The sequence below is a fragment of the Saccostrea echinata genome, unplaced genomic scaffold, assembly GCF_033153115.1.
Source record: "Saccostrea echinata isolate AGI-Se365-2 ecotype Australia unplaced genomic scaffold, CSIRO_AGI_Sech_v1 ptg000057l, whole genome shotgun sequence".
In the NCBI taxonomy this organism is placed as follows: Eukaryota; Metazoa; Mollusca; class Bivalvia; order Ostreida; family Ostreidae; genus Saccostrea; species Saccostrea echinata.
The window spans coordinates 4161827-4176009 of record NW_026889806.1 but is presented as its reverse complement, the minus strand read 5'-3'; the positions used below and the strand labels follow the sequence as shown (position 1 = coordinate 4176009).

Below are 14183 nucleotides of genomic sequence, written 5' to 3'. Positions count from 1 at the left end.
TTAAACTTCTGAATTAACCTTAATAGATGAAAACTTGACAGGGCTTTCTGGTCTGGATATTCAAAGTGCCATAATAGGCCCACTTTGCTTTACAACAATCTCTCCTCACTGTAGTTTTAAGCCCTTTAACGACCTTGGCATTCCCTTCCTGCACACCCTTACAGTGCCCGTCATGTAAGTGTTTGCCTCAAAGAGAGCAGAACAAAGAGCTGGGCTGGAGAAGTAGTTGTCACAGACTAGATGGTGATATCTGTACAGATAGGGATGGATCAACTGCATCACCACATCGTACCCAACACCGTGGGGACTGCGAGCGACATCCTCTTGTCTACCTGTATACGAATAAATTATTTTCAGTGAAATATTCCTTTTCTTGTTTCAATTTGATAAGTAATCTTAAAATGAGCAGGGTCGTATAAGGCGTTCGCAATCCCATTTTTAACAATGAAGAATTAGGGACATGTATATAGAATAGGTTCAATGGCATAGTCTCAATATTCCAATACGTATGCTTTTTTATGATCTTGTGAAAATATATGTACATTTATCAACAAATATGATAGTCTAAACCCAAATCTGTAATAATTACTTCATTCGCGATTTAATGAGCCACTATAACACCGGACTATTAATAATCTAAAAACTTTATGGTATATTTTGTAAACTTTTGTTTCACAGATTTTAAAGAAATATTATTTATCAGGATTTTATATTATATATTTTTATATTATGCAATTAACTCGAATTGCTTTGAGTGAATGGATTTAATATCTGATTTAAAAATACATAGTGATAAAAGCAGATTCCTAGACATTTTTCAAGAAAATAAAATTAGCAATCAGAGTGCAAATAAGAGTTGTTTATGTGGTCCCGCATTTTTGGCGATGAATGTATTTTTGGACTACGAGAGTGTACATGTTGTCTTTTCATTATTTCCCCCTTAAAGCCAGTTGTCCTTACTGTACATTGTAAATGCTGGGGTTCGATAGGCCTTGGACGCCCCTGTTAAGCAAACGATAGAATAAATTAAATGCATGTATTTGCGGTATCAGTAATATTAACCTGCATATAATTGAATTGCGGTATTGTAGCCTGTGTCCGATTCTGCCAGCACAAACAACTTTGCTCCCCACTGATGAGACTTTTTAGCTGGTACATACTGTGCAATGTCGTTTCTACCCTTTGTAATGTTAAAAGACAGTTATTGTGTATATATCGTTATTTGGATTAAAAAATATATGAAATGCCGTTCATGTATATGATTAATGATACATATTTCAGTATTAATGAATGATATAAGAGATTGTTGAGATGAATATTTTTTTCAATGTTTTAAAACTTTTAATATTTTTTTATACCTTAAATCCAACCATGCTCTCATCAATGGTTAGATCTCGGGCTAAGTCATATGCGTTTGGAAAAGTTTCGTTGAGAAGATCCAAAATAGGTCTAAACTTGTGTGATGGATCATAATTGTCATTTCCACGTGGTACTTGCGTTGAATTATCATTGCAGTGAAGAAACTTTGACAATATTTGAAACCTGTCTCGCGTCATGATTTCAGGAAATCCAGGTGTACGGAAAAGAAAGGATGGTTCTGAATCCTGCCAGTATGCCTCTATACTGGGTTTCCGCAAAATACCCATAGACAGGTATAAACCTAGGTAGGCAGACATCTCATCAACATTTGTTTCAGACCACTTTAGACATCTTGAGTATGGCATAGGACTATATTGAGCATTAGATAAAAACTGATCCGCATATCTATTTGTTTCTTCCACCAAAATTTCAATTAAATTTCTCCCTTCTTCTGGAAAGGTTAACTTGTGAAAATACTCAAGAGGTGAGGCATCAACCCTCGAGGGGCTTACTGGACCCATACGGCGACAGAAAGAATTAATTTCATGTGGGTACTCAAAGTTTTCGACATACCGTACATTTGTCCATAATCTCTCAATGAATGGAATTTCTCCGTCGTCAGTTTCAGACTCATCATCTGTTTGAAACTCATAATCAGATTCACTTTCCGATGCAGAATCCATGATATCAAAGAGCACCGTAAAAATGACGTAATTAATAAATAAAATGACGTAATTTTTGAGATTTTACGGGAAATTTCGCATAAAATTTGAAGCCTGTATCATTTTTGTAAAAGTTGTTTTACTATAAAAAAAAATGTACAGGTAGTTATCAATTTAATCAGCTTTTATTTAACAGCAAAGCAATTTATCTATCGTATCATAATGTTTATATTATGTTTGTTTAATTAAAGAATTAATAAATCATAATTATAGTAATGTTTATATTTTTTTTATCACATGCATTAACAAAACGCACAAGAATATTTTTTAAGACATAAGGCGCATAGGTAAACAACGACGTTACTTTTCTCTTAATTATAGTTTATATCAACTAAACTTGTCATTAAATTTAAAATGCCACCTCATATGTAATAATTTCAAAATCGACCACTTTCTCTCTATGGACGGATGGAATAATTCAAAATTTAAAAAAAAAAGGGGGGGGGGTTGTTACCGATAGTAAAACTTAATTTTTGTTACGGACGAAAATGTCAAAAACATACATGAATAATATTTCTCTTTAACCTTTAAAAATGAATTTACATTTAAACGTATTGTTATTTATAATAAAAAAAAATAAAATAAATTAAAGAACTAACATTTAATTTTTATTTTATTTTAGCTTTTAATTATTTATCTATTTTTCAGTGCCAGACAAACAAAGTTTTCCAAAATTTACCAAAATTACTTTACATATCACGGAAATAAAACAATTACGTTGCGAGGGACATATATGTCCTTCCCGCAGTGAACGGTAAAAGGACATATATGTCCTTCCCGCAGCCAGAGGGTAACCCTCTGGCTGCGACGTCAGTGTACAGAAAATATAACGTCACTGCGAGATAAAAACGTCACAATTTCTTTGACATTATTTTGCGGGATTTTTTTTCTGATTTACGCTTAGTGCGCTCAAATACAGGAAATTTATTCAATTTTTACATCAACAAAACTATGTGAATTTAGAAATTCTTTATTTTTACATGTATATTTTGTCCCAATTTTATATTTTGTCCCAATTTTAATCATTAATTATTATGATATTTTAAAGATATTTTCGATAAATACCGATAATCGATTATGAAGAATGAATTCATAAAAATCAGAAGCGAATTCAAATCAGCTGAATAATCCTAAACATTATCGATAGTTTGTTAAATATTTGCTAAAAAATTAAGTAAAAATATAGTATATAGATCAATATTAGTATTTTTTTTCATTCTCCATCTTATTCTTCATTTGCATTCAAATTTCTTACTATATGGTGTGATGCCTTCTAAAACATTTCGCTCAAAGTCCAAATTTACATGAAGCGTACCACGTTCTATTAATTTTGCTTCTAAAGCCCGCGAGGATTTTTCTATTCCTACATTAAATAAAAAGCAAGCCAAATTCCTCCAAGAATAGTTCTCACTTAGAAAAGAAATCATAATGAAACAACTTTGACCCATGAATTTGAATTTAATTTATTAGAATTAATTCTATAGAAGTTGTATAAATATTTTATTTTGGCATTAATGTTGACTGAATGATTAAACGCATGTTAAGCTAATAATTTTTTTTTTAATTAATAAACCAGCAATTAGGAATAGGAAAAAAGATTTACTATTAAGCTGTTCAGTGTAATGCTTCTCTGTTAATTTGGCCAAACGGCCGAGACGGTACCTTCCGGTCTGATGTTTTAGATTGGCAGGAGTAAAAGTCTTTAGAATGGTTAATTTTTGTGCGTAGCCCACTTTCTTGCCGATAAAATTAACGATATAGGCATTCACTATAAGGTGTTGTTAATAAAAAATAATCCTTGGTATAGGAACACTTACAAAATACAGTCTTAAACTGATAGATATATAGATCAGTTGAAAAAATATAATTTGTATAGCAGAGGTAATTTTCAGCAACATTAATTCTGTAATTCCATATTTTATGGATGAGATCGATTAAAGGGTAAAAATATTTGCAATTTATCGGAAGTAAAATATGATAAACGAATTCAAACTGCGTCAATATCGAATAAAATTCTGAAAAGAAAATAAACTAGAGTTATATTCCATATTCTGCTGGATCGATCTGATATCGGGGTCATATAATTCCTACGATTTGTCGGACAAGTCGATACCAGCAATCTTGTTTTATACAAAATAGACACCAGGGAACTTTTGCATTTTGTATTGAAATTATGCTGTAAAGTTAAAATACATAGGAACAATGTTTTATTTTATGAGAGAAAGTGATAATTAATGAGAAGAATTCAAAATTTAATTCAAACCAATACAATCATGCTATTAGAATGTTATGAAAATATTTTGCTCCGTTCCCACATCTTGGTATCCAGCTGTATTGTTCATTTAAGATGAGATTAAGATGTAATGTTCACCATGATATATGGGATATTCTATAAACTAGCAAGAAGGGTGTTTTGTAAAGGAAGACTTCGGATGACAAGGGCATTGTTTCTTTTTTACTAAAAAAAAAAATTGGGTAATAAATCCTAGTTTAAACCACATATATATATATATATATATATATATATATATATATATATATATATATATATATATATATATATATATATATATATATATATATATATATATATATATATATTGAGAATTACAAGCATAATGAGTAAACATACATTTGAAAAATATTAAACGGGATTTGGAAACAGGTTATAGGCATATTTATCCGTCTCCTTATTACTGAGTATTTGTTTTTGTGAATAACACATTCTTTTTTGTTGTTCAGAACAAGGTTGAAACTAAAAATAAATATTCTTCTTATTTTAAAGGCCTATGTAATTTTTTTTGGGGGATTTCAAGGGGAAAAGATACGATAGATTACTGTTTATGAATATCTGGATTTTTTTTCCGCTGATTCAGTCAATGAATGACGTCATATGTCGGGTCTATGACGATCGATTGCAAGTTAGGCTAGGCCTAGATGAAAACGAAAGTAACAAGGATGTGTACTATAAAGATGTTTTTGATTATTGAAATTGAGGAAACTTCATTAACGCAGGATTGGAATTAAAATTACGATTCACCAGCATCTCGTTTAAGCGGGAATTTGTCGCGAGATTCAAGATGGATAAGACTATGGACGCCATATTGGCGACAAGGTTCTCAGTTCTATAGGTATTGTAATAAAAATATAGTTTACAATAGAATTCAATATATTTTACATACATACGTGTTACCTATAGGGAAAGCTTCGCTCTCACGGGCCTCCGGGCCCGTGAGAGGGTCCGCCCTCTATTATCGTATACCTTTGGCAGTGAGGTTATTATTAAGAAAAATATAGCATTTGTCTACGAACTATATGGACAACCCTTGTATTTTGCTGATGAAAAATGACGTTCATATGTTCGAAAAAGATGTTCATTATCATGAATTTTATTCATATTGCTTGTTTTTATGGTTCACATATATGTAAGTAATGAGCTTCTCATTTACAATGTCTAACACCTCTCTACTCTAACAGTGTCTGACACAAAAGATTGCTTGATGTATTTTTATTTCATTGATAAATGATAAAGTGTCTTAGGCTTTCGAACACACGACACAGGTAATCTCCCATCCGTTGTGGTACGGCGGACATTTCAGGCTACCACAGCGTGCTTCCACCAGGTAGAACAGGTACCCGTTATGGTTTTGATGTCCACCAATCGCAGGCTGGGCGTGTTGATCCACACAGGAGTAGGTGGAGGCAGCCGGGTGAGTATATCTACCAGTCATCAGGTAACCCGAGTATTCCTTTCTCCAACCCCGATAACAGGATGTTCTCGCTTTGAATTAAGGGAATAAAATAATCATAATAAAAAAAAGCTAAATGAAATTAAAAGACGGAGTATTGATTCTATGTCGAATTATTTCCCTTTACCAATAAATCATATGAATAGACCAAGGAACAAAGGAAAATTATTCCTTTAAAAGAAATGATCGACATGGGGTCATATAATCATCATTTTGAAATGTCTTGAAATAAGTTTGTAGATATGTATTTTTTTTTTAAATTTCAATTGACTTAATTTTTTTATATGCTTATGTAGCCCGAATGAAATGCTTTTCTTAACATACCAAATTTATACTGAAGAACAAATTTTAACCGGGCATTGTTGTTATATATAGTATAACAAAATTATGTTGCCTTTGAAAAATATTTTGTAACTGGAAAATGTACAAAAGTTGACATTTTTTTTTTGCTAAAATAGGATAAGAGACATGAAATCAAATGGGTTAGACTTTTGTAAAGAAAAATAACTCTGCAAATAAATAAACTATGAAATTTTTTACAGAGTTCTTTATTAAAATTGCAAGGAAATAAATCTCTAGGACTCCTTGATGTATTCTGCTCAGTTCTACACCTATTCAGTTTTGTAAAAGTTTTTTTTCTTATAAACAGGATTAGTAATTATGCTCAGGAATATCCCTAGCAAAGTTTGGTCTAAGAAAATAGTCTAAACGATTTTGTACATAATTTGGTGAATGAATGTTTCCTGCTTAACTCCAAACGAATTATGAGCCATGTGCAAAAATAAAATCGATACATTCTATAATTTGAGATACGGTCATCGTAGGTAGATGGTGGCAATGCGATTACCGGCCGCCAGTATTCGGTCGGTTATATCATGGTTAGTCAGCCCGTGGGCTGACTATTCACGTTTGGATGAATCTGCAAGTGCTCTTGTGTAATTTCGAATTCTGTGAAAATGATTTATAAACACGACTTGTTCTAAAGAAACTCATACTATTTGCTCCAATCAGAGGGCTTGCTTCTTCACGCACACTCTCTGAATAAAGACAAGACCACGAACTATAGACTGCATTGTTCTTCGTCCTTTTGACGAAAAATTAAAGACATAGATTGTTTTAAGTGGTAAATTTGTGCTGTTTTATTTCATACTATGAAAATATTTCAGTGCTTCTTATATTCATCGTAATAATAAATTTGCTTACGTCATACAAGCTTTTTAGTAAAGCTAATACTTGTGTAAATCTAGTTTTCCTTTGATGGTAGACATCATCAGTTACATTTTAGGGTATATGTACTGCATGTATAAAAATATTTGAATTTCAATTTTAAATTGCTTTCCATGGCTTTCATTACTTTACTTTGGAAGCAATTCATTTCTTTCATATAACACTAAAATGGATGCTTAAACTTAGAAATTGATTTAGATATACATGCACATACATATGCAACCCCCCCCCCCCCAAATAATGCATTGCCTCGAACCTGCACGATTAAACACTTTTATTTAATAATAATTAAAACAATCAAGCCCAAAGTCTACCTTCTTTTATGCATCATAATTTATATCATTTACAGAATTTAACAGTACAAATGAAAATTTATACATTCGTCAAAGTTCAATGACTGGGATCTTAGTGGCTTTGTTCATTTCTACGTATGTGTGCTCTTCTCTACGTATGTACAATTTCTAAAACGAGGTAAATTATTGACAAATAAGTTGATGAAACAAGAATATCAGCTGTCTCGTTTAAAGTCATCATTTCGTAAGTTCTATGGTCGATACAATGACCTTGTCAGCAAATACAATTTATCATTGAGTCAAATGCTGACTGACTTTTTTCATACTAATTGTTAGGCCATTATTTACACACTGAATTGTCGACGGATTTTTCCGTTATATCCCGATCATGACAAGGAGCACACGGCGGGTGTGACCGGTCGGCAGGGGATGCTCACTCCTCCATGGCACCTGATCCCACCTCTGATGTTTGGAGCTCCTATTTTGTATTGTTTAATGGACTTTTGAGCTTGAATACTGTTCGTTATCTCCATATATTTCATTCTAAGACAAACTTTCTCTGATGTGTGCGCCCAAGAAAAATTAATTGGAGGTCATCATAATGATCACGATGCAGTCTAACTAAAATTTGTTTTATATTTTATTATTTATTATAAACAGTAGTATAATGTTACAAATATAAAAACGATTTGGCGAATTTAAATTAGATTACGATGACATTTAAGGAACACAACATGATGGATAAAACAAATCATACAACATTACAAAACAAGAAAGAAACTTTCTGTACTCCAGTGGCTGACTCTCAGCTTTTTTTAAAAAGCTAACCTTGTCGAATTCTGAAATGCGAAGATTTTTCGCATGTGTTTGGCATTATTTAAAGCCAAGACCGGGTTATATATAATTGAAAGATACTTTCTCTATATTTTAAAACGGGATTTATTTTATTTGTCGCAAAATGACGTGTATATTAATATATATATATATATATATATATATATATATATATATATATATATATATATATATATATATATATATATATATATATAAAGGAAGTATTCTTCCGAATGAAATTCTTACGCGTGTAAAGAAAAATGTACGTTTATTCATCATGTAACTGAATAAAACTTTGCATCTTAAGATAACTATATCAAAATATTTACATTAACGTGTTATGAAAGATTTACATGAAGCTGTTAGTTCATGGTAAACAGAGTACGGCGTAATGTGTGCGCAGTTAGTTAAATCTGCCGGATGCCTCATATGGATTCAACTGTGATTACTGTGAGAAAAAATAGAATGAAGCGTGATAAGTACAGGAATCTTGTGAATGTAACATAAGCAATGTCCCCAAAAATGGGAAAAAAAATGGTTGCCTTATTTATTGAGACTATAAATTATATAAAAATGAATAGATGGTCACTAAAAGAATTGAATAATTTTACTTTACAACAAAAATCAAATGCAGATTGAAGGTGCTTTTCTAAATTAAAAAAAAGAGAGATTGGAATACATGTGTCAAAATACAGAGATAAAAAAGAGTAGGTGGCTCTCCGAACCGCCTTTTTCTCCGAAAAGAAAGGAGTATTTGGTGGGTTTCAGAATCATACGGATAACGTAAAATGCCAGTGTACGTATATGGATTTACAATGGTAAGATCTAGCAATAGATACATTCTTCAGGCAAAATCCATGACATTCTTGATTGATTTGTCTTTAATCGTTTCATTTCTTAATTTTCTAGAAAATGTTCTGTTGATACTTATAATACTCCCTAAGTTTCTTTTTTGCCTATGAAAATATCACTTTTCAGTACCGGTATTTTACATTTGAATTTGCTTTGAAAATCGCATCATATATAATGTTTTGTAAAACTTGTACATACACACTGACATTCATTCTACTTTATTAGATATGAGCAAAATTTAACTCTGCATATCTAATATCCGTCGATGTTATCTTTTTGACATACCTGGAATGACCATTACGCTTTTCCTTCTGCGAGTCTCACAGACGGCACAAGGCACGTCATGGTCGTGAAGATGGGAAAAGATGACGTCACGATGAACTTCGTATTCAGCACCATAGATGAATCCTCTAGGAGCATCTGTTCTTCCGTTATGGCGCCTCCATTGTGGGTGTACAGGTAAACAGAGTGGCTCTACTGCAGCTCCATGGTGTGAATAATGAGATCCCCCAACAAAACCTTTAAAACAATTAAGGTCAAGATGTAGTAAATGAAAGGAGCCTACAGATTTCTCAAATTTGAGAAATAAATTCCTTTAAAGATGCTTTTTAAGTATAGCTTGGTCAAATAAGGTGTATCGGGGCAAATTTTGTAGGTAAACAAGATGAAAAACCATATTTTAAACTGTCTTTTTTGATGAAAAATTAATAAAATCAGTCATGAATATGGGAGTTTTTTTTCTTATCGGACAAAGGAAATGTATCCAGATTGCCCACAGTCTCTCAGAAAAGGGTAATTTGTTTGTTCTTATCCTCTTCTTTAAATTAATATCAAAATAAATATAGGTTTCGGGATTAATTTTCACATGATTTCAAATTTAATTCCTTGAAAAAACTTTATTTTCTACATAATTCTATTACAGTCGTAAAGTACGGGAAAAAGAAAGTTTAAATTGATTATGACGTCATAATGGATCTAGCACCAAAAAGACAGTCTAAAGTCATTTACTAGATCTTGACCTTAATCGTTTTAGATAGTTCATTTTATTTGAAGGCATAACACAGCAAGATATCAATTATTATTATTAAGAGGCAGTCCACCGAAAAACCAGGCAATGGGTGGCACATCGCATGTCATGGATTTTAATTATTTTTTGCATGTAGACTTATTAAAGCAAGTGTTTACACATAACAAACATTAAAAAATTTTTTAGTGCTCCTCTAGTCCTATTTTTGGTAAATGCTTAATTCTAAGTGCAAAAAGGTCAACATAAGGGTAAAAAAAATTACTACGTTTTTATTTTGTTTTATATGTAACAGATACTCAAAAGCTGGATGTGTCGATGAATATTATTTATAGCATAGACTCTTATCTTTTATTTTATTAATGAATAAGACTCCAATTTATACTTTTTTAGAAAAAATTATATGGTCCAAATTTGAGTTAAGCAAGTAATTTTTTGAATTCAGTATCTAATTTTCATTACGTTACAAAACCCAATACATTATAAGGAGAGATTTTTTTTCTTATGTTATTATGAATACAAAGTACAAACTTTTGAATCACTCAATAAAATCAGTGGGAACAGGTATATTGAAAGAAATAAAAGGAGTCAAAGTTACCTTTTTTTTTTTTTTTTTTTTTTTTTTTTTTTTTTTTTTTTTTATAATTTTCCCAAATGAAACCGATCCCGACCGGAATTATATAAAGAAAAAAAATACTATAATTGTAATGTTAAATTTGGCTCTTTTGTTGTAATATGAGTAAAAACTTACTTGATTTATTTTTTTAACATTATATAGGTGGCAGGTGCCTTTAGTTTGATAAATTTGTTAATTTTGCATTATTTTCGATCGGATCGGGATCGGTTTTTACTGTAAATTTAGAAACATTTCCCAAATTTGGCTCTTCATTTTAATTTGTCAGAAAAATATGCTTGTCTTTTATTTCTTTTCAGTCAGTTAACTGTTTTTAAATGAGTGTAACCATAGAATCAAATTAATATATTATTTAAATCACTAATGTCTTTTACGTACATGAAGATTACATGTAAAACATCTGATTGAATTCTTAATAGATACTCGGTATTTAAAAAAAGTATTTGTACGTGCATTATGCAACAAATGAGAGCAGACAGCTTTCTAGCTTTATTATTTATCTTATTTCCAAGTAAAATTTCTTTTTTATTTCCTCAGGAATTAAAGAGTAAATTCTATCAGTGGCGAAATTAAACTTGCCTAAATACAGGAAATATTTTTATGTGTACAGTCTCGACTTTATCCAAGATTTTTCTTACCTGTTATCTGTAAAGTCTTTTCCTCTTTTACAAAATTTGATTTTATATAAATAAGAAAATAAGTTCTTTCATATATAGTATCATTATTCAAGAGCCGATAAATCGCAAGCAAAAAGCAGGGGGGGGGGGGTCATGACATCATTATTTTTAAAAATTGGTTTCATGAACGTGGAAACATTTTAGAATTGGCCAGCATAGTCACATATTAAATGTGAGTGTGTGATTGTTTCAATCGCCAAATTAAAAAAAAATAAATAAGTAAAATAAAAAAAACGAAATGTTTCACTAAACCATCTTCCGTTTTAGTGCCAAATTATAGTGGGGAGTTCAGCAGTAGTTTAACTCAATAAATATATTTTTATAACTTATTTTTCAGGGTTTTTTTCATTTTTAATCGTACTTCGGATTGCTTATTTTGATTTGACTGCATAGATAAATATATTTAAGTTTTTACAAATATCATGAAGTAAACATCTCAACTTCGTTGAATTAAGTGTTACGTAAATCTAAAACATTCATCATTGATTCCCAATTTTATAAGAAATGTTCATGATAAACACTTCATTAATTATTTTTACGCATATCCTAGTAAATCAGTTAAAAAAAATAGTTCTCAGACATGTATAAAATTACTTATCAAAACGTCATCTAGCTGAGACGCCGCCCGTGTATAAAATACATTTTGATATTAAAATATTATTTAACATTTAGAATAATGCACTCTGAAGAGTAATTAAACAGAAAAAGAGAAATCATTTTTTTAAAAATCTTTTTCTTTACACTTTTACGCAAAGAATTTACAAACTTCTCTGGAAACTTGTAACTATTTCATTGTGACGCAATATTAGTCAGGTATATGACGTCACTGATACATCAATGGAAACGTGGATTCAACCTGAATAATAGAGCCAATTTTAATCTAAATATTACATGCACGTCTGGAGGCGAAAATGAATTATATTTTGAAAATGAATTATTTAGTTTTTTGTTTAATTATTTTCTTTAGTGTATCGATTCTAAGTATTTCACTAGGATTCCGATAAAAAGGTGTTGAGCAGATTTACCGATGCCACGGGAGATAACTCTTGCATCGCAAAATTTCATAAAAACGTCCGTATATTTTGCCAGAAAACTACTATCAAAAGTGTTTTTCCCACCGATTTTATTTTTTAAACAAAAAGTTGAAATATTTCTAGATTTAGTTAAGTGTGAACTATAGTCCTGTTAAAAATGTATTAGAAATTACAGTTCTTTGTTTCTGACCTACATTCAATGGTTTATATAGGGGCATTCAAAAACACAAAACACAAGGATATTTTACTAAATAAGCAATCATCAAACAAATCTTCAATTACATTATTCCTTTTGGGCTACATTGATATTATTTTAAATAAAATATCAAATATACCTCACATTCGATGTGCCGCCTATTAATATAATACTGCCTGGTTTTTCGGTGGACTGCCTCTTAATACGTACAAATAAATTACACTTGTTCCTACACTGTAAATACAATCTGTCGTTAAGTCGGATGTTGACTGAAGTACTTCATTCAATTTTTTCAGGCTACTTTTCCGTTTACCCGATCATGACAAGATGCACACGGCGGGTGTGACCGGTCTACAGGGGATGCTTACTCCTCCATGGCACCTGATCCCATCTCTGATGTTTTAGCTGTTTGCTCTGCTCCCGATTTGTATTGTTTCAATGGACTTTTAAACTTGATTTAAACTTTTTACTAAATTAAAAATTTTTTAGTCTTTCACTAGAGTTTCAAAGCATCGACAGAACACATTAATTACCTGAATAAATTAACCTTGCTGTTCTAGGACAGTTCCTACGACCCCAGCGAGTATACACAGACCCACCGGGGGAAAAACATCCTACCGCTTGAAAAACGTTGTCAAGATCAGCACAACACAAACCGAGTACATATAGTTCATCTAAAAGTAAATAAAAACAGAGAGAAAGAGACTAAGAACATTAATGTATACGGATAATTGAAATATATAATTTTTTAAAGAATAACACTAGAAGATGAACATACGACTTAAGAAAATTTTGTAGAAATAAATAATCTCTAAACGTATGTTGCGTGTAATGTGCAAATAATGACATAATCAAAAAACAAGCTAATTCAGATAATTTGTGTCCTCCGCTTAGGGGACTAAAGAGCATGCGCAGTTCTAGTGGGGGGAACCCCCCTCCCTGGATTTGTAGAACTATTAAATGTATACATGTATATTGAAGCAAATAAAATGCCAATATGGATATTAAGATTTGATTGCTTATGCTTTAATATGTGTATAGAAGATTCTTTTTATATAGAATATTTATCACACTGTAATAATGATTTTATGAGCTTTTACACCCAAGACGTCATATTTTTTTCACTTCATATGTTGAATACTTCAAAAGAAAACAAAAACATTTCAAAAAAAGGGAATTTCCAGGATTTCAACCCGGCACCTCTGACTTACTAAGCAAGAATCATACCTCTAGACCACAGAGGCATTTGATTATATATCAAATTAAATGCAAACATTAGGTCACATATAATGTTTATATTCACGTTCGATATTGTCAAAATTTTACACAGTACATGGTGTCTAATTTAGTCTTTACTAAACACTTCTGATTAGAATATAAAGTCCGCCGACAACCTTTATTATACGTAATAACTCTCCACATGCCCCTATGCTAAAAATAGTGCCAGGCAACTTTTAATACAACGAATAAAAAAACAAGAGGCCCATGGGCCACATCGCTCACCTGAGTAACTTTGGCCATGCTGTTCATTACCAGACTTCCCCTTTGTAATACCTATTGTGGCCCCGCCCTACCCCCA

General features: G+C 31.4%; 1 protein-coding gene across 1 annotated transcript; it reads right to left on the bottom strand.

Moving 5' to 3' along the window:
• Positions 1-5574: 5574 nt before the first annotated feature.
• Positions 5575-13850, bottom strand: LOC133174066 (short-chain collagen C4-like). The gene is made up of 4 exons (XM_061309108.1): positions 13832-13850; positions 13138-13278; positions 9325-9558; positions 5575-5862 (listed from the first exon to the last, which is right to left on the bottom strand). Exons 1-4 carry the CDS (start codon positions 13848-13850, stop codon positions 5618-5620), a joined length of 639 nt encoding a protein of 212 aa, XP_061165092.1. The 3' UTR covers positions 5575-5617.
• Positions 13851-14183: the final 333 nt, after the last annotated feature.